At 41.1% G+C, this 22,727-nt stretch overlaps 1 protein-coding gene across 1 annotated transcript in view; it reads left to right on the top strand.

Annotated features, from left to right (window-relative positions):
* Positions 1-5,279: 5,279 nt before the first annotated feature.
* LOC108801186 (S-adenosyl-L-methionine-dependent tRNA 4-demethylwyosine synthase-like) overlaps positions 5,280-22,727 on the top strand; it is a gene marked incomplete at its 5' end in the record, with an annotated part of 110,850 nt that continues 93,402 nt past the window's right edge. The window contains 3 exons of the mRNA XM_018573116.1: positions 5,280-5,474; positions 7,638-7,928; positions 8,656-8,772. Of these exons, the coding sequence (XP_018428618.1) occupies positions 5,280-5,474; positions 7,638-7,928; positions 8,656-8,772 (603 nt within the window). The remainder of the gene's footprint in view (positions 5,475-7,637; positions 7,929-8,655; positions 8,773-22,727) is intronic.

The raw sequence follows: 22,727 nt of genomic DNA, 5'->3' as shown, positions 1-22,727 counted from the left end.
TTTTTTTTTTTTTAATAGAAAAAACAAGGTTAAAAAAAAAAAAAAAAAGCGCAAGGCAAAAAAAAACTATTGGGAATAGTTCAACTATTGTGAACTAGTGCATTTGGGAAAGCGTTAAAATGTAAAGGCCAACTACACGTTATAGTGCATCATGGGAGTAAGCATTGAGCGGTGGCTATCACTGAGTTATGAACAAATAAGGTAATTGAATGCATTTTTAAGATTTAACTCCTGAGTTTAGTGCCACTTTAGGAACTATGCTGTCCACTGGCAAAAACGGCACAGAAGATGAGCTTTTTTTTTTTACAGAAGTGTGTGTGGTGTGTGTGTGTCACATTTTCAGGAACTAGCTGACCTGTATTTAGCATTTTGATCTACATTACTTTGACACTTTACACTGAATTTTTGATGAGATGGAACATGAAGTTCAGTGTCCTTTCAATCTGCTGGCATGCAAAAATGTCATTAGCTGAATAACATGGAAATTAAAAGCAAGTCAGCTATTGTGTCTTTGCCCTGCTGTCTGTTTATAACAAGTGGCTGTCACCAAACCTTTTAATTTGTATGTGGAACATAGTACTGGTAACCAGGAATAATGCATGCAGTAATTCACATCTTACTTATGGAAGTATTCAGTCAATTTTGTATTTAAAATGAATAATAAAAAATATGCAATACACACACCTCCTTTCAAAAGACTTCCTATGGTCAGTAAAGTATAAACTTGCGTATGTAATAATGATGCAAGAATTTCAGTACATGCCTCTAGAAGGACCCATATCGCTCAGGGCTTATAGAATTTTGTGTTCTACAACATAAGAATTAATTAAACTTGTAAATCTAAGGGCTAGTTCACACCAGCCACAGTGCGTTCCGGCCTGATTCTGGTCGCAATGCACTGAATCGCATTGCGGTCAGCTCACTTTGTTGTGGGGCGGGAGGGGGCTTGGCGGTGCATTGAAGTGAATGGCACCGCTGCCACACCCTCCAGTGCAATGTGATTGGCTCTACTGGAACGTAAGGCACATCAATGCCTGCGGTCCGGTCAGAAAAAAATGCTGCAAGCCTGGTTTGGGTTTTTTTTTTTTTTTTCCTGACTGGACCGTAGATATTCAGTAATCCCGCCCCCATACCTCTGTTTACTTCCAAGGAGAATAGAAACTACCAGTTAAGAACGCCTGCTTTAAATCTTCAGGTTTACTAGTTTTGCATTTTTTTTTTTCCCCCCATCCTTTTATAACAGAATCACATCTTACCTGACCCACACATCAGCTGTCCGGAGGCAAATTGATTTAGTTTCGCTTATTGAATCTCTATGAAGTGTGTTTTTCCAAATTGCCAGCAGTGCTAGTAAATTTAATGGCACATTAGCATTAACTTTGTTTATGGCCTAAGGTGACCTTGTCTCTATAGAAAGTGTCTCCATCGCTGATTAAAAAAACTTTAATTGCCGATCGTCTATGCTCCAGCAATCTTTCATGAATGGAAATAGCGAACAATGTAATAAAATACACATTTCATTTGTCTCGTAATAAACAATGTTTTGAGACCTCATATATTACATGGCTTTCAAATGTGCTGGTTTATTAATTGACAAACAATACTGAACATATGTGCTAATGCAAAGCAACCATTCAGAGTGCAGATTTTTGCAGTCCACTTAGTCGAGTGATGCGTGATTGGTTGCCATTGGTTGGTGCTAATCTGTTTTGTGATCTGCTCTTATTTACTAAGCCTGATAGTTGACTTGTTTTATTTTGAACTACTTATACAAATATTAGTGAGGCAGATTTACTAAATAAAATAAACAAGAGCAGTGATAAACCTCAAACATACACTTGGATTGCTGAGCTAAACTTTTTTTTTTTTCTTTTAAAGAAATAACCAGAAAATATGACTCAGTGGGTAATAAAAAGGCCCATAAGCATTAATCGTTTTGCGTTGTGTACATCAATAAAATGCTGACTGCAGTTTGATGGAGCCAAATCACATTTTTACTTAAGCCTTGGCATGGTAATGAATTTGGTCTTTGTCCCTTCTGGAAAGATTTACCCTCTCTTTCTGTTAGGACAGGATGTTTTGGGAAAAATCTCCAAGAGGGACACTGATCAAAACAAAAAAGTTTAAAAACATGCTTTCTGTATCTTATTTTCCTGATGACAAAACAGGGCTAGCACACTAGAATTTTTATACTTCTTTAATATGAATAAAGTGCATAGTACCTAAAAAAGATGGATTCACCTATCCGTTCATGCTATCTCTATCATAAAGGGACTATTGATGGTAAACGCAAAAAAAAAAATCTAACTACTGACTATAGCAATGGGTTTGAATGTGGTCCCTAGTTATGCCAATTAGTTCATTGTACATTTTGAGAGAGCTTTTGTTTTATAATCGCTTGATGTACCTTGGCCATGAAGAATGTGATTATAAACCAAAATCTTTCTCCAATGTGCCATGAAAATGATCGAGATGGAATGAATTGATAAGTAATTCTATCTTTTATAGATGGCAGAGGATCAGAATTTATTTGACCCCCCAACACACTAGTATCTGACAGTTTGTGCATAGCTTCAGAATGATAATCTATGCTATACATCATAATAATAGCGTCCCTTTTATCTGCTGGTTTCATTAACGAAGAATCTTCAGTACGGATGATCAACTGATAATTCAGAAATAAATTGTTTAACCTGTGCTTTGACTGCACCTGTTTAGCTGTTAACCCTTAACACACCAAACCTTAGCTGCCATCAGGTGCTTTAACGGAAGCGCACACCAATCCCAGCAAATTCTGTGACAATTCAAAATGCTTAAACAAAGCCTATGATACCTCTGTCTTTTGAGACCGGAATATGACAGGTCTCACTATACAGTAGTGCTCTTCAGAGGCAAGGATACTTTTCGCATTTAGAGCGTAGAGAGTATTTTAAGCTGAACGATTTTTAATATCGTCTTTTGATAAAAGAAATGGTGCAGAAAAATATACAGAAAAAGATTATTTTTAAGAAAGAGAGACAACATAATTAATTTAAACAGAATACTTAACAGTCCTGGGTTTATGAGTTATGACTGAGTCCAGTTCAATAAACAAAAGATAAATCTGAATGGCTCATCTCCAAGAAAGGCTTACACAGATGACATTCAGATGTTTAAGGGGAACTTTTTTGGGATGTTACGAACTTCTTGTTGCAAGAGTTCCTTTTCTTGTATTTCAATTTTTTTTTTTTAGTTTCCATCTTGTACAGTAACAATTCGTTACATTCCAATATCATATGTAACACAATAACATGTCTGAAAAGCCTATAGTCTCACCACAGTGTCCCCTTTCCCCCCTTTAGAACTTGTCCATGCTATTATAAACTCATTAGCTGGATATCATTCCAACCGATGAGTATCTACTTCCAATCAGGGGGCCAGTATGACAAAAATTACCCACTTATCAATAAGGGTACCGTTATTATTTACTGATTTTTAGGGATGCACAGATACTTTTCGAGTACCAGTGCAGATACTTGGCATTTTCATGAGAACTACCAGGGTTGCAGCGCTTGCAGCTGGGACCTAGCTCTGGCGCTCCACCACTGTCCTGAAATCATTAGTCTGTATTGTTTTAGAAAAACTGTCACATGACAATAAACAAAAATGTATCAGTACTCGTACTCACACAACTGGTATCTGTGCATCCCTTTTATTTATATTTATAAAAACAAAATCGTACATTAAAACAGAGATGTACTAATCCCAGGAGCTCTGTGTGGTCCTTACAAATGACAGCTGCCTCCTAATTTTTGAATTTTTCCAAGAAAATGGGGACTCCTGCCGACCAGGATTCTGATCAAGATTTAGCCTTGATTTGCTGGCTATGTATGGATGGGATTCAGGATTCAGATATGTCAACCAGTTCCTTTTCTTGATGTTACGAACAAGAACCTCTTCCAGCTGCCTCTGCAGCATCTTTTTTTCAGCCCTCTAGGGAGTGTCATGAAGCCAGCCCCTAGGGCAGGGCTGGGTAAGAGCCTTTGCAAGTCCTCTTCTGCTCCTCCCAAACGGTTAAATTCATAACTAGGAGGATAATTGAATATTCATATAAAATACTGCCTGACAACTCTTACATTATCATGCTTCGTGAAAAGAGCTTTAAATTAAAACCAAACTTGGTGTAAATATGAACCTTGGTTGGGCCAGGAGAGCTAAAGTGGCTTGTCAGGCCGCTGATCTTTGTCACCTTTTTATTCTTGGTATGTCTTTTCTCATCTTGATGAGGCCCAGCTATGTTACAAGATCACTGCCCAATTCCAAGTGATGAAATTGGGTTTATATTGTTAGTTTTATGACTGAGGTTGCCTGGGTCAGTATATTTACCAGGCCTGTGTGTTTTATCTAAAACCTGTCAATTGCTAATTTTAGGGGATTAGCTGAGCTTGGCAAAACCATGCTGTTAGGAATGTACAATCCCATGTACAATCCCATTCATAAAGGTATCACTTAGTAGTAGCTATAAAGGCTCAGCGTTCTTTTATCCTTCTGGTTGTGGGTAAAGAGATTGGGGGCAGAGAAGCCATCGGCTCCTTCTCCCATCAATCCAAGCTGTGGGGCGGAGAGGAAGGGCGTGGCCTGCCACAGGTCTGTCTGTGTCTATTGTATTGACGCACACAGCCAATTGCGGGCAGGGCCATGAACCAGCACACACGGGTGCCTCCACAGCAGCTGCTTAGCTGATGGAGGCACTCGTGCTGGGGGCAGAAGGAGAGAGGATGTGGGGAACGACTAGAAAACGAGGAATTGAGAAACTAAAAAAAACCCCTGCAGATCTGCCATAAATACAACCTCCCAATGATATTAAAGCCTTATTTTTTTTTATATCACTTTAACTGATTATTGCCAGGTGATAAGGTCCAGGTCCAGGGGAAATGCTAGATAACAATCAGTTTTAGTGCTTCACTTAAGAACTATAAAGAGTATAGGCCCAGATAAGCAGATCACTGATCTTCGGAATTTGAAGAGACCTGGCCAGCTGAGGGCAATTTAGGATCACCTAAACTAAATGAAAGGTTGCATTTGCTTTAAGCAGGGGGACAAGAGAACTTCATATTTGATATTTTTAATATGCTCAAACCTCATTATCGTCACACACATCATTCACAGTACTTCTTAGCCTTTGTTTGAGTTCTATACATTGATTTAGTGCTTGTGTTTTCCTTAAAGTAACCTGTTGAATTTTTGTTTTAATTGCAAGTAACCAGCAATTGATATTTTAATTATTTTAATCTTTGCAGACCACAACTCAAAGTATTTGTGTTTTCCTGATTGCAACTTACACTGATGGGCAGCCCACTGAGAGTGCAAAGTGGTTCTGTAAATGGCTGGAAGAAGCCTCTAACGACTTCCGCTTTGGAAAAACCTTCCTGAAAGGTTTGCGATATGCAGTATTTGGACTCGGAAACTCTGTCTACATTGGCCACTACAATACAGTAATTTTACTTTTTTTTTTTGTTTTCCCTGTGTGTTCCAATGTTTATTGTTTCACCCAGTTTACCTTGTTTACTTGCCAAATTGCAAAAAAAAAAACAGAGTGGGAGCTTGTCCAGCGAATGTAAACTAGCAAATATGATGCTGAAAAGTATTGGTGAATGTTAAAACAATCGGTGTAATCCAAATAGTGGACAGATATCCACTGGAAAAAAATTATTCTAATCCTATCACACTGGCAAATGCAAGTTTGTAAGTCTCATTGGATGTGAAGGACAGCTGAACTATATAAAATGAGCATACATCTGCTTGGTGAATAATCGTGTTTGCCCCTTTTTATAAATGGATCCTAAGATCGAGAAATGGCATAACGCAGAGTTACTATATTTTAACCTCGAAGAAGAAAGGATAAACTGCTTCATCATAATTTGCTATCTACAAAAATAGTTTATTGATCCAAAGCAGGACTTTGGTTGTTTGCAGACGTTCACACAATGCAGCAGCTTTTTCCTTAGTACCTTTTTAAATGATTTTTTGAGAGTTTTGCCAGTCTGGTAGTATTTTTAAGGACATGTAAAATGGAAAAACCTTCAGTCTGGGCTTGGTCTGTAAAAACAAATGCTGAACTTTATTTTATAACTGTTTTTTAGAGAAGTACTGGCTGTTTTTCCTTATGAAAACTATGGCCCAACCTTTTTGCCATCGTTCTCTTGAGGGGTCACAGGTGGAAATATACTAATGTCCTCCTGTGATTCAAAACTCTTGCCCGCTATATGCTGACCGTGCAGAGCTGTGCCTTAGCCAGGAAAGATCCCGACAATTTTATCGTGATCCACCCCGCTGCTTAATTGACAGCTGGCTCTGCCTTTCTAGAGGCAGAGCCAGCTGTGCCCATCCGTTCCTCTAGTCGGCACTGGAGGAACATAGAGTGGATGGGGGAATCCCTGCAGGGAACAGTGACTGATAGTCGCCGTTCTCTACAGGAAGATCGGGAGATCAGCGATGGGCGGTATATGAAAGCTCAGTCCCGGTCAATAGAGCGGACGTGTGACTGCTTCAGTGTTGCATGTCAGCTCTAATTCTGGGGAGGAGTGTATTTCACTCTCCCCATAATTTCTCCTTTTTAAATTAAGTTACCCTCATCAGTTGTTGACATTTCACATTTGGGCTCAGTGGAAGCTTCCTCTTTGGCTTAATAAGTAAGGACACCCAAGTGGTTGTGTAAATGAAACTGATCTGTCTTATGTTAGAACCCTGTGAATGGTAGAGAGCTTCAGGCAGAATTAAGGTGTTCTACAACAAACTACAAATCCCATGATGCATCTCTCTCGGAGTCGTGGCTGTGAGAATCTTGCAATGCCTCATGGCATTTGTAGCTCCACCACAGCTGGGGGGCTTGAGTTTGGCTACCCCTGTCCTAGAGGTATGGCAGCAACGCACTGATAAAACTTGGCATTCTCCTGAACTGTTGTTTTTATATTTTACCAAAAAATTGGGGTGAAAAAAAATGTTTCATAACATTTTATAGGGAAACATGTTTTTTTTCAAAATTTAGGGTACTTTTTTTGTTATATAGTAAAAAATAAAAACCCCAGTGGTGAATAAAAGCCACCAAAAGAAAGCTCTATCTGTCCCCAAAAAATGGTATGAAAATCGTTTCAGTAAAGCGTTGCATGACAGAATAAACATCAGTCGAAGTACCGCAGCGCTGAATACTGAAAAATGGCCTGGCCAGGAAGGGGGTGAAACACTATGGCCTTCAAGTGGTTAAAGGTAACATGGCTTTATATATAGGTAAAAATTATAGAATAACAAGGTGGATACATTGAAATACAAATAAAAAGCAAAATGCCAGGCAGTCTACTAAATACAGTGGCAATACAGTCTTTTGATGCACTCACACCTTGGCTAGTTGGGAAGCTAACTCTGCTACTTCATGCTTTAGCATTACTGCTTCCTAGGTCAACTTGTTGGACCAAGGGGATGGTGCTGAATAATTGTCCATTGAGGTGGCTGGACACAGAAGTGGCATAACAAAAAAAAAGTAATTCGTGTTCACTTTTCTGGCTCTACAGGTTGAAAAATGTGTGCAAACTTCAGAGTCGCAAGGCCTTTGATATTTTTAAACTGATCCTTAATCTGTGTTTTTTTTTTTTGTTCCACAGGTCGGTATAAATATTGATAAGTGGTTGTGGATGCTCAGTGCTACCCGCATAATGACTCGCACCGAGGGAGACTGTAATGTAGTGAATAGTAAACATGGCAGTATGGAAGCAGACTTCAGAGCCTGGAAGAAGAAGTTCCTCAACAGGCTGCAGGCTCTGCTGAAGGGAGAAAAGAAAACCTGCAGTGGGAAATGTAAAAAGGCAAAATGTAAATCTAAAAAGGAGCATAATACTGCTACAGTGGATGCAGACCAGAACAAACACGGGGATTCAGAACATGATGACTTTGAGGTAAATCAAAGATATCCAGGTGAAAAGTACATGATGACTCAAAGGTGAATTTGAACCCATTTGTGCACAAAGTGTGTCTTTTACCTGTGAAGCATGGTTGCAAGGTTGCTCTGTTTGCATGATGAGATTCTGATGGTGATTTATGGCTTCCTACAACAGGTGCCCTAAGCTTCTCACTGGCCACACTGACTGGATTTCTCTTGCTGGGGTTTTTGTAGATGCAGATTTTGTAAATATTTGTAACTGCATTCAGTGAACAGGGTATTGAGTAAAGTGATAATTCTTGCAGTGAAGCAAACTGTTGAGGTCAACCAGAGTTGAAAAAGACAGACTGGGGAGAAGAGTTTAAAGGAGGAGAAATAGTGGAGTTTACCATGCTGTAAGGGAGGGCTATCGGGAGGAACGGTCGCTTTGCCCTGGATGGGAAACGTCTCTTTGATACTTGGATGAGAAAAACACTATATTAACCCTTTCGCTGCCAAGGACGTCTTGAAAATCAAATCAATAGGAAAAAATTGCAGAAAATTCAAAAATGGCTTGGCCAGCTGATTTGAAAAATGTTCCGGAGGGCTTGGCAGCGAAAGGGTTAAAAGGTAAAATCAGTCAGATTTGTCCTAATGACTAATAAAAAACACTCTTTATAGTTTCATTATGTGCCATTTTTATCACCTGCAGTATGATTCCCCCAGCCCTCATCTTAGCTTTGTGTGTTTTTATTTTTTTTTAGCAGGAAGTGCTTTATGAAACCACCAGCGAGTCAGAATCTGAAGGGGAGAAAGAAGATGGTGGTCTTATTGATGTGGAAGATTTGGGGAAGGCAATGCGGAGTATGAAGAAAGCAAAGGTAAGGTTCCAGGTTGAATAAAATATCCGTGTTTTATCATGGATTGAAAAAAATCAGTGTTTTATCATGGATTTGATTTTTTCCCCAAAAATAAGGACTTGTTTGGTCTTGATAAATTTCTGTTTCTCACAAGAGCTAAATAAAAGCAGTCATGAGAGAATTTTGTAAGGCTGCCATTGCTTACTATTCCTTCTGAAAAAGCTAGTTACTGGGTTCTCTATCTTCAAGATTTTTTTCAGTCTTTGACCCAGAACAAGCATCAGATTGAAAACTGAACTCCTGATCGATGTAATTGCCTAAAAAGTACTGAAGTCAATGGGCTAGCTGCAATGTCCACCTTCATGTTAATCTTGTGACCGATATCCTTTAAGGCAGGGGTGCCCACAAGGGCGATCGCGATCTACCTGTCGATCGCGTAGCGATGACTGCTAGATCGCCATGTCCTCTCCTCCCGCCGCTTCTTTGGATCCCCGCTGCTCTCCCCAGCGGGGATCCGAGAAGAAGTGAAGGAACCGGCGGAGGACGGAGCCGCTGTCACAGAACTAATGCAGAGCGGTGAGGATTCCAGTGCGATCTGCAAAAATAGTGCTCGCAGCATTTTTGCGGATCGCACTGGACTGGAACACAGGCACTAATGCAGGCGATCGCACTGTGGGCGAGGGGCCTGCCTGCGGAGCCTGGCTGCGGTGCCATTGACTTCAATGCACCGCCACGCCCCCTCCCGCCCCTTTTTTCGTTGGTAGATCTCAATGAGCTCGTCATTTGAAAAGTAGATCTCCAGACGAAAAATTGTGGCCGCCCCTGCTTTAAGGTCCACTGTAGATTTGGTGGTCTGTAGCCATTCTCTACAACATGTGCGGTTCACTTCTTAACATGCATTTTGTTAAGGCAGCCCTTTCATTTCAAGTAGCCTGGTTAGGCAGAGCAATGGACAAAAGTGCCCATATCTTCTAATATCTTTCAAAGCACAATGGTTGTTGGCTAGTAACCAATAACTACTGATTAGTATAAGTGTTAAGGTGGCCATAGACTTTACAACCCTCGCAAGACTTCTGTCTTGCGAGGGTTGTAAAGTAATAAAGAAAAAAAACATACGATCTGCCCATCTTGGACAGGCAGATCGTACTTGCGATCATCGCAAGCCCGCCCCCCTGATGACTGCAATGCTAAACGAGCAGTGTGCGCGCGTGCACACTGGCCCATTCGGCAGTTGTCGAACAAGCAGGCCACCGCTGAGAATCGTACGATTCTGGGCGGGTTTTCCAGCGTGCTTGTTCGACGGAAGACGTGCGATCGTACAGTAGTAACGGTCGCACGCCTTCCATAGACTTTGCGATTATAGTACGATTCTGGGATTTCCCACGATTCACATACGATAATCGTACAGTGTATGGGCACCTTTTTTAGGTTTCACAGATCAACATCTTCTCATTGATATCCAATGAGCATTGTGAGAGGAGGTAATTACAGCCAAAAGGTTCTGATTATAATGCGGATTATGTGCATCTTCCAGCATTACTTCTATCTTGTTGCGTTTCCCCCGTTTATTTATATATACATTAAGAACCCACGAACCCACACGTATTAGGTGATTTGTCACTCAATCTAAAAAGAAAAAAAGCCTGCTGATTTCGGGAATTTGTGTGGCGTTTGCTGTCCACAAGATTGACCTATTTTTCTTAGGTGGTAGGAAGAAGCTCTTTAGATGAATATTTGGAAGACTGGTTGCAATGCGATCACGCAGCAACCAGTGTATATACAGTCATGGGCAAAAATATTGGCACCCCTGCATTTCTGTCAGATAATGCACCACTTCATTATCTGACAATCCAATGTATATACAGTCATGGGCAAAAATATTGACACCCAGCATTTCTGTCAGATAATGCACCACTTCGCGCTGAAAATTGTTGCAATTACAAATGTTTAGGCATTCTCATGTTTAGTTCTTTTGTTTTGGCACCCTCGATTAATATTTGGTAGCACAGCCCTTGGAAAAATAACTGAAATCAATGGCTTCCTGTAACCATCAATGAGTTTGTTACAGCTCTCTACAGGAATTTTGGAGCACTGTCCTTTCGCCAACTGCTCCAGGTCTCTCAGATTGGAAGGGTTCCTTTTCCCAACTGTTGTTTTGAGATCTCTCCAGAGGTGCTCTATGGGATTTAGATCTGGACTCCTTGCTGGTCAGTCCAGTACTCTCTAGCGCTTTGTCTGAAACCATTTCTGGGTGCTTTTTGGGTCATTGTCCTGCTGTAAGACCTGTGACCTCTGACTGAGACCCAACTTTTTGACACTGGGCCCTATATTACACCCCACAATTCTTTGGTAGTCTTCAGATTTCATAATGCCATGCACACAGTCAAGGCATCCAGTGCCTTCAACAGCAAAGCAACCCCAAAACATGAGTGAACCTCCACCATGTTTGACTGTAGGGAATGTATTTATATCTTTTAAGGCCTCATTTCTTTTTCTGAAAACGGTAGAATGATGGGCTGCACCAAAAAGCTGTCATTTTGTTTAGTCTGTCCACAGCACATTCTCCCAAAAGGATTTTGGCTTCCTCAGGTAAATTTTGTCAAACTCCAATCTGACTTTGTTCCTGTGTCAGCAGTGGGGTCCTCCTGGGTCTCCTACCATAGCGTCTCTTTTCATTCAGATGGCAATGTATTGTGCAAGCTAAAATCCAGTGTACCCATCGCACTCCTGACCAAATAAAACCCTTAGTCGGGTGGGTGCCAAAGTGACTGCAGATGCCGCCTCTGCAATCCAAGATAAGTGTATGTATAAAGTCACTTGCACTCCAATAGAATTCCAAGTAAAAAACGGTTTATTGACTCGATTGATATCACATCATATAGCAACGTTTCGGAACAACAGCGGCTCCTTCCTCAGGCAAACAGAACAGTTGTACTCTGTGCCTGAAGGTCAGCTTGAATTTGTCTGGAAGTTGATCGAGGGTCTTTATCCACCATTCCAACAATCCTTTGTTGCAATCTTTGATCAATTGTTCTCTTTCGTCCAGGGAGATTTGCTACAGTGCCATGGGCTGTAAACTTCTTGACAATGTTGTGCACAGACACAGGAACATTAAGATCTCTGGAGATGGACTTGTAACCTTAGGATTGTCCATGCTTTTCCACAAAAATTTGGAATGCAATTATTTCTTGCAATTTGGGGAAGGTGCCAATAATTTTGTCCGGTCCATTTTTGGAGTCTTGCGTGGAATGTGTCAGATTTGGCTTTTTTCTTCTCCACTTTATTGTGTTTATACCAATACAAACAAAAGAAATAAACATGAGAATGCCTAAACATTTGTAATTGCAACAATTTTCTGCGCGAAGGGTGCATTATCTGACAAATGCCTGGGTGCCAATATTTTTGGCCAGGACTGTGCCTGTACACTTTGCTGAATTGATGGATTAATGCTGCATCGTGTTAGATGTCTTTTTACAGATGGTCCAAAATTTCTTGAGTATGCTTTGCTTGAAACAGATGGGCAGTTCAATGTTAGTAACAATTGCAGCTGTATAAATACTGATCCATTTTCCATTTTAAAAATTAAAATCCAAGCTTGCACATTTGATTTTAATTTGGAAAGCCAAAATGCGAAGTAGTTGGTGTTCAGCTGTTGATGGGATGTTCAGCAACATTTTATGTTATTGATTTTTGGTATTGATTTGGATGCATTTGTGGTAACTGTAAACGTATTGGTGATTCCTTTTTTTGAAGACAGTTGGCATAGTTTTATTTCTCCACTAGATGTCAGTAGAAGTGGAGCTACCATGGGTGAATTGTTTAGTGCCTTACAATAATGGAACTGACTGCATTGCTCACTACCTATGAATGGACTAATATACTATTGTCAGCAACAAAACATCTCTGAATAATTGCCTCCTTTAAACCACACAATCATCTTTTGAAGCTCAGTTTAGTTTGTGATTAGTTCCCTCTCACCTAATGGTTTTACTTTCTGCAGTTCCAGTGTCTTGATTTTTATTTCAGCAAATTATAATTTAGGGTCTGTTTATCAAATAGCTGAAAGCTTTAAAAGTAATATGCGCATTGATTTCAGTTTTATATGCATGTCAACATCTGACACGAGTTTTATGAATAATGACTTGAGTATAGGCTCCAGATGCGTGTGTGTGTGTGTGTGTATATACATTTATCCATCACTGGAAATTAAAGCTGAAGTAAACCAAATGTGTGTCGGTCGAGCTGCATATATATCATACCTTTTTAAACTTGTATGTTTTTGCTTTATCTGTTATTAATGCTTGTAATACGAGTAAAAGGCAGGGCTGGAAATTGTCAGCAGCAATGAACATCCTGTTATGGTGACTAGTTGCCTCAGCAGGCTGCCTATTCCTGGCCGGTTGCATCCCTTCCTCTACAAGTTCTGGGCAGGCAGTGTGACCTCATTGCTGCCTAAACTAGGATGTCACTGCAAGAGCAAGTGACATCCTAGTCACTTGCTCCCCCCCCTCTTTCCCTGTCCCCATCCTACTACTCTGATTGGAGGTCAACTTGCTCTATTCTCTAATGCAAAGTGTGCACACACAGCTGACCGTGCAGGCTTTACCTGCTCTTTCTCCCTGCTTTGTAGCCTCTAAACACTGTGATAGTTGATCAGTGTTTCTGCCCTGCTTCAGTGAAGCAGGGCAGTGACAATAGCAGAGACTTCTCTTTTCTGCTTCAGTAGTGGCATAATGACTGAAGAAAGGTGATTGTGATTCTCACTAACTGCTAGAATCATAAGACTGGTGGCTTTCCTTAAAATTAAACGTTTGTTGTGAATATCTGATCAGTACTTTTAGACAAAGTACACTAATTCATTTTGCCCCCCCCCGATGTAAACATTCCCACCCTCACCCTCCGCAGATGTGTGCTTACCGAGAGCTAATGGCTGCTGATCGATTGTTGACATTCAGTGCTGCAAGTCTCCTTTTGGCCACGTCTAGCTCCCATCTGGAAGATGGTTTCATAGAAGTCTATAGGGGTGTAATGTGCAGATGAGTCCAGCAGGGAGAGGATTGCTGCAATCAATAGCAGAGTGTGTCGGATCTCGGTAATTAAGGATCTGTGGAAGAGGGAGGGATTGTTTGGGTCACGGATGGGGGGAGGATAAGTGCACTTTCTTTTAAAGTGGACTTAACCTTTTTAAGGCTCTGTACACTGCTGGCAGCTATGGTGTCACCTTTTCTGCCTTCCTCCATTGATCAGATGTCAGAAGTGTGCCATGTAACAGAGCTAGCAACACCACACCTACTTGCCAATAACTAGCTGTACAGATATGCATATCTTGCATAACTGATGGTAGGGAGTTTTCCCCTCCCTTGTCACTGCACACAGCACAGAAAGGTACACTGCCCAGAACCAGCAGTATGGACACAGAACAGAGATATAATCTTGCATATTATGCCTACAGCATAGTGTTCGCCAGTGGTATGTGTAAAAGTAAACAATGTTGCATGTGACTTGATATTTGTAAAAAATAATGAATCTGTTCCCTGTAGTTTAAATGCATTTTTACCTTTTTTTTTAAAGTAACTCTAAACTCAGGAGTTACATCTGAAAAAATGCATTCAAGTAAATGTAGTTAACTTGTGTATCACTCAATCTCATGTTTAGTTTACTATCTTGTATTGAGATTGTAGTCCATCACGGGAGTGAGCTTGGGCTACTTTACAACACACAGGGACCAAGGGGGAACAAAAGTAGCCACCCCCCAGAAGGAAGGACAGTGTCGGCATTAATTCAGAGATGATTAGAGGATCTACAGCCGGTTGATACACAAATAAGGTACAGTTTTGTGACGGTACTTGAATGCATTTTTAGGATTTAACTCCTCAGTTTAGGGTCACTTTTTAATGCATTCTCAGCATTAAGGTAAAAAGCGTCCTAATACCATTCCATGTCTCCTACCCCAAATGCTTCTCTTTTTGCTGTGTTCACCACCAGCAGCTCCAAGACTACCAGTGACACTTCCACGAAAGTCCTGGTTCTAAAGGAGGAGCCCTAAGGGCACTAAGGATTGGGCACTGGTAGGCTGCTGTCTGTCAAATTGCTTTGAGGACACATGGACACAGAGGGAAGATGTAATCTTGCATAGTATTCCTATAGGACACATGTAGAAAGCCCTGCAGACCCCTTACCCAGCTTGCACTGTAAAGAGGAATTTGTAAACAGGGATTTTCTGATGATGGTAAAACAAAACTCTAGGTTTTTGATGCAGATTTGTTCTGACATTAAGAAAGTTGATTGGTGCATTGAGGGTGGACTGTGCTTCTGAAGTTACTGCTGCCTGTAGTTCAGCTTTAAGTATGGCAAGATAATGTCATTAGATTTTCTTTTTAACATTTTAATTGACTTATGCTTGGTGTACTTTCTTTCTTTCTTTCTCTCCTCTCTCCTCTCTCCTCCTCTCTCCTCTCTCTCTCCTCTCTCTCTCCTCTCTCTCCTCTCTCCTCTCTCCTCTCTTCCGGAAATAAAGCCATTATGTGGGGCTTGAAAATGATTTACAAGTCGCTTTTCTTTTGTTTTACAATGGTAATGGGTCACCCGAGCAGGCTGCCTATATGCTGCTAATCGGTTTGCAGACTGTTCTGTTTTGGGAACGCTGATGTTGTGATGTTGGCATTGCCTGTACTAGGTCCATGCTCTGAACATGTGATATATATTTTTATCATTGCCTGGAGTTCTGTTTTTTATCTTTGCTGTTTTTGTTTATGGCAGCTGTTGTATAGTTAATTTGTGGAAGAGTTTGTTGTCTCTGATGTATCAGTTCTGAGGTCCTAAATGATGGCTGACAATGTCGCATCTAACTCCTTCTCCCTTCTTTAAAAAAAAAAAGATGTTTATCTTTCGGTGAGCACAAATTAAACGTGCACATTGTTGCCTCCTTCTGAAATCTATCGCTAAGAGATTGGTATAATTGTGGCTGGATTTGTAGTTTTGTTCGGTTGCTATGGAAACTTTTTCTGAATCTGTAATCTTAGTTTTGGAGAAAGTGCTTTCAAATGAATGATCATCTTACCGTTAATATACAGTAGAGCTGTACAGAGTCACGGATACTAAACATTGAGCATTTCTCACATATGAAATGAAAGGCTGGCTTCCATTGACACTCGCTTTATAGTAAAGGGGGAAAAAGCAAAACGATTCTTTAAATGGAGTAATACACAAATACGCAAAATACAGTAATAGTCTGTATGAATTGCTGACTCCAAGGGGGTCAAATAATGATTTTTAATATAGTAAAGGGGGAAAAAGCAAAACGATTCTTTAAATGGAGTAATACACAAATACGCAAAATACAGTAATAGTCTGTATGAATTGCTGACTCCAAGGGGGTCAAATAAATAATGATTTTTATTTTTTTTTTTAAATTGCGTAACTATCCTTCCAGCAAAACTGCATGTACATTTTGTTCTGGGTGAATAAATCCGCTGGTGTGAGAATAAGTCCAAATCAAATGTTTTTGGGGTTCTCCTTCAGGTCCTCCTCTGCTGATTGACAGCAGGCAGTAGGTGGCTGTAATAGCCAGCTTGCTATTGCAATTTAACCCCTCATGACTGAGGCCTTTTTTTCATTTTAGCCCAGAACTGACAACCCAGGGACCGGAAGTGATGCAATCTTTGGGACACTGAAGCGATCTGGCGACAGGTAAGTCGGCAGAATCGCTCCTGTTGTAAAGCCGACAGTCGGCTCTACAAGTTTAAACGGGACATACGTCGTCAGTCACGAAGGGGTTAAAATGGCCAATTGCAGGCTGGCTATTGCTCTCAGCTACTGCATGGGGGCAGAAGAGGGGGCCTGGGGGGGGGGGGTGCATATTGGTATTCCCATATGCATCAGTGTTAAATGGACACATGCAATCTTTAACCCGTTCAGTATCTACAATTAACTTAAGTACACTTTTACAAAAAGTGTTTTTATGTACAAAACATAAAAACTTGCAACTGCCACCATTTTATTCTACAGGGTCTTTGCTTTTAGAAAATATATGTTTGGTGGTTTTAAGTAATTTTCAAGCCTAAAATGAGGATTATAAAGTTTGCAGAAAATGCCAGGGAAAAGGGTTATACCTTCAGATTTCTTTTTAAAATGTTTCTATGTATGGGGGCCAAACTTCCTTTTTTGTTTTTTTTCATTTTTATTCCCTCGTTCTCTAGTGGTATCCAAACTCAGCGCCGCTCCCCCATGCAGGCGCCTCCATCAGCTAGCTAGCTGCTGTGGAGGCACCCATGCGTCCATGCTCATCGCCGTGCCTTCACCTAGCTGTGTGCGTCCATAGACACGCACAGCGTGCTCCCAGCCAGACCCTCACTCTTAGGGCTTGTTCACACCATATACAGTGCATTCCAGCGTTGTTAGCTGCTGAAACTAGGGCTGCAACCAACTAATTGATCGATTTTTTTTATGAGAATAGTTGTCAACCTTTCTCATTATTGATAGTTGGTTAGATCCTCTAGCTTTCTCCTCCCCGCTGGGAGGTGGGCACAGCAAGCAGTGTGTGGGTGCAATAGCCAGCCTGCTGTTGGGTATTCGAATTTGAAATGGCCAATAGCAGGCTGGCTATTGCACCCGCCCACTACCTGCTGTATTTACATTCAACAGCAGTCTGCAGAATCTTGCTGCTGGCAGCTTTAATTCCCTGGCTGAAGCTATTCAAGCGCAATGTGCTTACAATACAATTATTAGTAAAAATGTTTTATAAAAGGTGGGAAAAAAGTCATTTTCGGTTTTGGCCTGCCAAATTCTGCTGCGCCAGGTGCATTGCAGTGCCATACATTTCAAAGGAACCCCAACGCGTCTCCTACCCACAGTGTGACCACCCACACTAGAACGCACGGTACCGCAATGCCATGCTTTCCAGTGCAGTGCGATTTGCAAAAAATTATGCATGCAGTTTTATTCTGTAGTAAACTTTGTAACACTGAATTTTTGTATTTTATTTTAAATTAAGGATGCTATTTATTTTATTTTTTTAATCCGGTTAAGTGAAAAAATAATCGGCCAACTAATCGATTATGAACATAATCGTTAGTTGCAGCCCTAGCTGGAACGCACCGTATCGCATCCCGGCTTCCTGCGTTCAGGGGCGGGAGGAGGCGTGGCGATGCATTTGAGGTCAATGGCACTGCAGCCATGCCCCTGCCTGCAGTGTGATCGCCGGCACTAGAACGCGTGGCACATCAATGCCTGCGTTCCGGTCTAGTACGATCTGAAAAAATGCTGCATGCACAATTTTTTTCCAGATTGCACTGGACCAGAATGCAGGCATTGATGCGCCACGCGATCTGGTGTGAGGGCGATCGCACTTCAGGCGGGTGGGGGGCATGGCTGCAGTGTGATTGACCTCAATGCACCACCACGCCTACTCCCGCTCCTGAACACAGAAAGCCTGCGGGGATGCTGCGATAGTGTTCTAGCAGCTAAATGCTCTGGAACACACTATATATGGTGTGAACAAGCCTCACAGTGAGTTTGACTGATGGCAGAAGGAGCCTATGGCTCCTCTGCCCTCAGTATGCCCCTCCTCAACCATGAAGTTTGGCAAACGTTTAACTTCCTGGTTGTGGTGGAGGATACAAGAGGCCACAGGTAAATCTAGGAGGGGTGGTTTGGAAAGTACTGGGCGTTTTTTTTTTTTTCTTTCCATCTTCCTTAATGCAAATAATGCATTTACACATACAGTGAGTCTCAGGCCCACCTCGAGGCTCACTTGTTTACTGCTAGTTGTTTCACGCCTGGTGACATATTGTGAGACAAGTCCTCCACCTTTTATGTCTTCATCCTGTACATCTCTGCATGAGGTATTGCATTTTTTAGTCGTGCTGTGGGAGTCTGATGAAATCTGATGATGGAAAATAAAGCGCCTTGAGATAAAGCAAACTCAAGGTGTGAATATAAGTATTCAAAATAACTGCTCTGATTTCCTGTATTTACAGATGTTTGTTAACTCTGTATACTCTAGCCTTATTAAACATTCCTACCAAGTTAATTTCAATTGCTGCTTTCTAGCCGGCTCCCTGGCAGTAAGCGCACTGACAGCAGAGAACAACCTGGGGCTGAATCCACAGGTGCTGAATGTGCCTGTGCATCTATCTCGTGTGTGCCAGCCCTTCTAGAAATTCTTAATATGGTAGAATGGTCAAGTAATATTGTGTTTCGCTCTCACTAACTTCATGATGCACCTACAGAATGATAATTTGCAATATTCATTGTTGAAGCAGTCAGGTATTACAGTTGCTTTATTAAGAAATGAAATTTGCTCTCCTCTGGGGTTGCTGCAGTGTAGATGACATTTGCATGAGCTGAAAGGCAAATTCAAACTTAATGGGAACTTTGTAAAATAAGTTTTTTCTGCTGTGTTTGTCAGTCTCAAGTGGAAAATTACACAGATCAAAAAGCCATTCTTACACGGAACTTGACATTTTGTGTAGACTTGTATCCCAAATGTTTAACTTCTGTTTAAACTAAACTGTTTCCTGTTAAAGTTCTTTAAAGGAGTACAGACTTGGGTACTCAAAGGCTTCAACAAGAGCTGAAAGTCAAATAAAAAATATCCATTATTTGGTTACTGCTAATGTTTTTTGTTGTCTCCAGAAAACAAAATATGCAGCTATTGGGAGTCCAGACTTGCAATACTTCTTTCAGGAAGTCTTCAAACACTGTTTTTTTGGATGTGAGGTTTATTGTTCTGGGGTTGCTGAGTGCCTTTCAGAAGAGATAAAACTTGGAATGTGCAGGCAAATGTATTTATTAACGCCAAGGCGTCCAATTGTTTTCTAAAATTTCTTAGAAACCCTTAGAATTTGCTATAGCTATGTGATGGCTTATGCTGAAACTCTTTTATTTTCTGTAAAATTCCCGCAGCAGAGGGTTACTTGGCTAGGTGCACAGTAGTATAATGTGGCATGGTTGAGCACTAGGCTGGTGGAAGGCTCTCTTTGATTGGCTTACTGGTGGGATTTTTTTATTTTGTTTTGTTTGTCTGCTGTTCTTTTTTGTGGGTCCTGCTATCTAGCCAAAGCTTTTATTCTGGTTTTCTGGGATCTGCTGTTGATGCTTCCCTAGTTGCTCTATTATCTGGTCTCCTTTTTTTTAGTGGTTTATTTTTAGTGGTATAAATAGTGGTTTTATGGCATATGGCTGTAGCCTCCATATTTGTTTGCTGGACATTTTTGAAACTGAAAGCTAGATTGAGCTGTGGACCTCCTTAGTTGTGTAAAGTAATGTGGCCCTTGGGTCCTTTTTAAGTTGATCAGTGCTGGCCTAGACCCTGCTCCATCTCTATGAACTTGCTTGCTCTTGATCTGCTAAACATCCTGTATCTGATTGCTGGGCCTTACCTCATTGCTAATCTGCATATCCTGACATTTGCTGTGTTCCTATGTTGTTTCTCTACACTGGTTTTAGTTTAGCTTTGGTTCCGCTTGGTTATGACATTGGGTATCTCGCCTTGGTTATGTGTGACTCTAAGCTTGGCACAGATTTTACCAGGCTGGGTACAACCTTTTGCTTGACTGACTACCGCGCATTTTCTTACCACTTTTACTGACTTTGTTCACTTTTTGTAAATCACTTCATAAGTAAGTAATGTTTTTTTTATGATGTCTGAAACTTGTTGAAGATTTTATGAACTGCTGTTTGCTTTTAATACTACTTCTTCTTCTTCTTTTTTTTTAATATATATTCCACCCAATAAACAGATTGCCTGCAGTGCCCTTTTGTGTGTACTGTTCATTTGTTAACAAAACTTTACAACTTTTTTTTTTTTAATGTATAACTGTGAGCTGAGAAACTTGAAATCCCTTCTGGTAAAACACCTAATAAATGGCTAAATACACAGATGTAATATGTTTATCTGTGAAATGATTTGTAATACTGTTCAGCAAATCTTGCAATTGACATGCCTCCTAATAAATGGCACAGCCAGGTTGGTAAATCCTGGCTTTATAATTTTCCTTATTGACTCCCTTCCAGCTTGCTTACTGCTTGCCCTCAGCTGCTGCACCTGCCTGTGTGACCTGGGCAGGGAGCTCAGTGATGCTGTGTTTTACCAGGTTTGGCCTAAGGCTGCATTTACACCTGAGCGACAACAAATAAGTGTGTTTTTTGTTGTCGTTTTATTTTGCTGCACGTTTGTGCATATGTTTTATGCGCATTTATAAAGTTGTGCATTTTAAAGAGCAGATTGCAGCACATTGATGTCATTGGACAGACGCATGTGAAAATATGCACAAATTCATGTTTTTGCGCTTTTCCATTAAAGTAAATACGTGCTACAAAATATGTCTTGCTAGAGGCGACATGACGCTTAGATGTTAACAGGACCGTTTAAATATGGGGGGGCTTTTTTTGGCTTTTAATTTTTTGCGGAAAAGCTCCAAAAACCGCTCGGTATGAATAAGGCCTGAGCTGCCCTGAGGATGGAGTGTCCGGTATGGCTACCCCTCCCCAGTGCTGGCCTCCATGCGACAGATTCATGTACCTGTTTCTAACAGGTACAGTGTATGAATTGGTCACAAACACCAACATTTCCTAAATGCTGATCACTAAGGCCCACACAACGCAAGCAAAATTGGATATGCGTGCACTATATGCAATCCCAGAATGCATCACTCGTAATGGGATTTTTAATGTGCTGTACGTGCGTATACGCGTGTAAATACGCTACCCGGATGCATCTCTGTTCCATTCTGTTTTTACGCATATATACGCTACGCAAATATACGACTCCATACGCGCTATGTGTATGGAGCCATTTATTTGCATGTGTTGCATATGGGCGCGTATATGTGCGGCAGTGTGAATGAGGCCTAAAGAAGCAAATACTTTTGTTTGAGAGACCTGATGTTAAAACCACAAAAACAAAAATTGTGTTTGGAAAGAAGTGTCATGTTTTGAATAGCCGTTTTATTTCATCACCTAAAGGCAGATGCGTATTACTGTTTTTACAAGACATTTGATTAATATCTTAGGCTGCGGCTCTAAGTGATATTGGTTATGTCTTATATTTATCAGATGGCAAATCATCAAAGCCTCTGGGATATATTATACAAGGTTGTTTATAGTTTAAAAGGTGGTATGTGTATGTTCAGACACATACATAAGCTGATTTTTCTGGGAATGCAGTTGACTCTAGTGTCTCTCTTATGAAGGTTTTCTTTAGGAAATAAATCGGAACTAAAACATATATATTTTGTAATGCAAACTCCCTAAATTGCAAGATACATTTTGTACATGCATACCTGCTAGTGTCACCTTATGCATTATCCATATTTAAAGGGACACTAAACTCGGGAGTTAAAGGAGAACTATGGGGTTAGGGCTTTTCTCCTAAGGGTAACGGGAGGACACAAACTAGCGTCCTCCCGTCACCCAAGGCCCCGTCACCCAAGGTATACTGAGATGCTGAAACTGATCCCGACAATTATGTCTGGATCCACCCAGCTGCGTGAGTGACAGCTGGCTCTGCCTATCTAGAGGCAGAGCCAGCTTTACCCGCCCCGTCCGTTAAGCCAGTCGGCGCTGGAGGAGCGGGGGGTCCAGTCACTCCCCTGTCACGGCTCTCTGCAGTGACAGGCTCGAGAAGTGAGCGAACGCCGGTATGTGTTCCCTCACTTCCCGATCTACTGAGCCGACCTGTGACAGTCTCATTGTCACAGGTTGGCTAGAACTATGAGGATGAGTGAAAATCACTCGCCTCATAGTTCTCCTTTTAAATCTTAAAACTGCAGTCAAGTACCTTTTTTTTTTAAAGGAGAACTATGAGGTGAGTGCTTTTCACTCACCTCATAGTTCTAGCCGACCCTTGTAGATCGGGAGGTGAGCGAACACATATCGGCGTTCGCTCACCTCTCAATCCTGTCACAGCTCTCTGCCATGACAGGGGAGGGGCTGGATTCCCCCCTCCCCGCTCCAATCCTCCAGCGCTGACTGGC

Source organism: Nanorana parkeri, unplaced genomic scaffold (assembly GCF_000935625.1).
Source record: "Nanorana parkeri isolate BGI_ZX_2015 unplaced genomic scaffold, ASM93562v1 scaffold2242, whole genome shotgun sequence".
NCBI lineage: Eukaryota > Metazoa > Chordata > Amphibia > Anura > Dicroglossidae > Nanorana > Nanorana parkeri.
The sequence above is the reverse complement of the archived record's forward strand: the minus strand, read 5'-3'. Positions and strand labels throughout refer to the sequence as shown.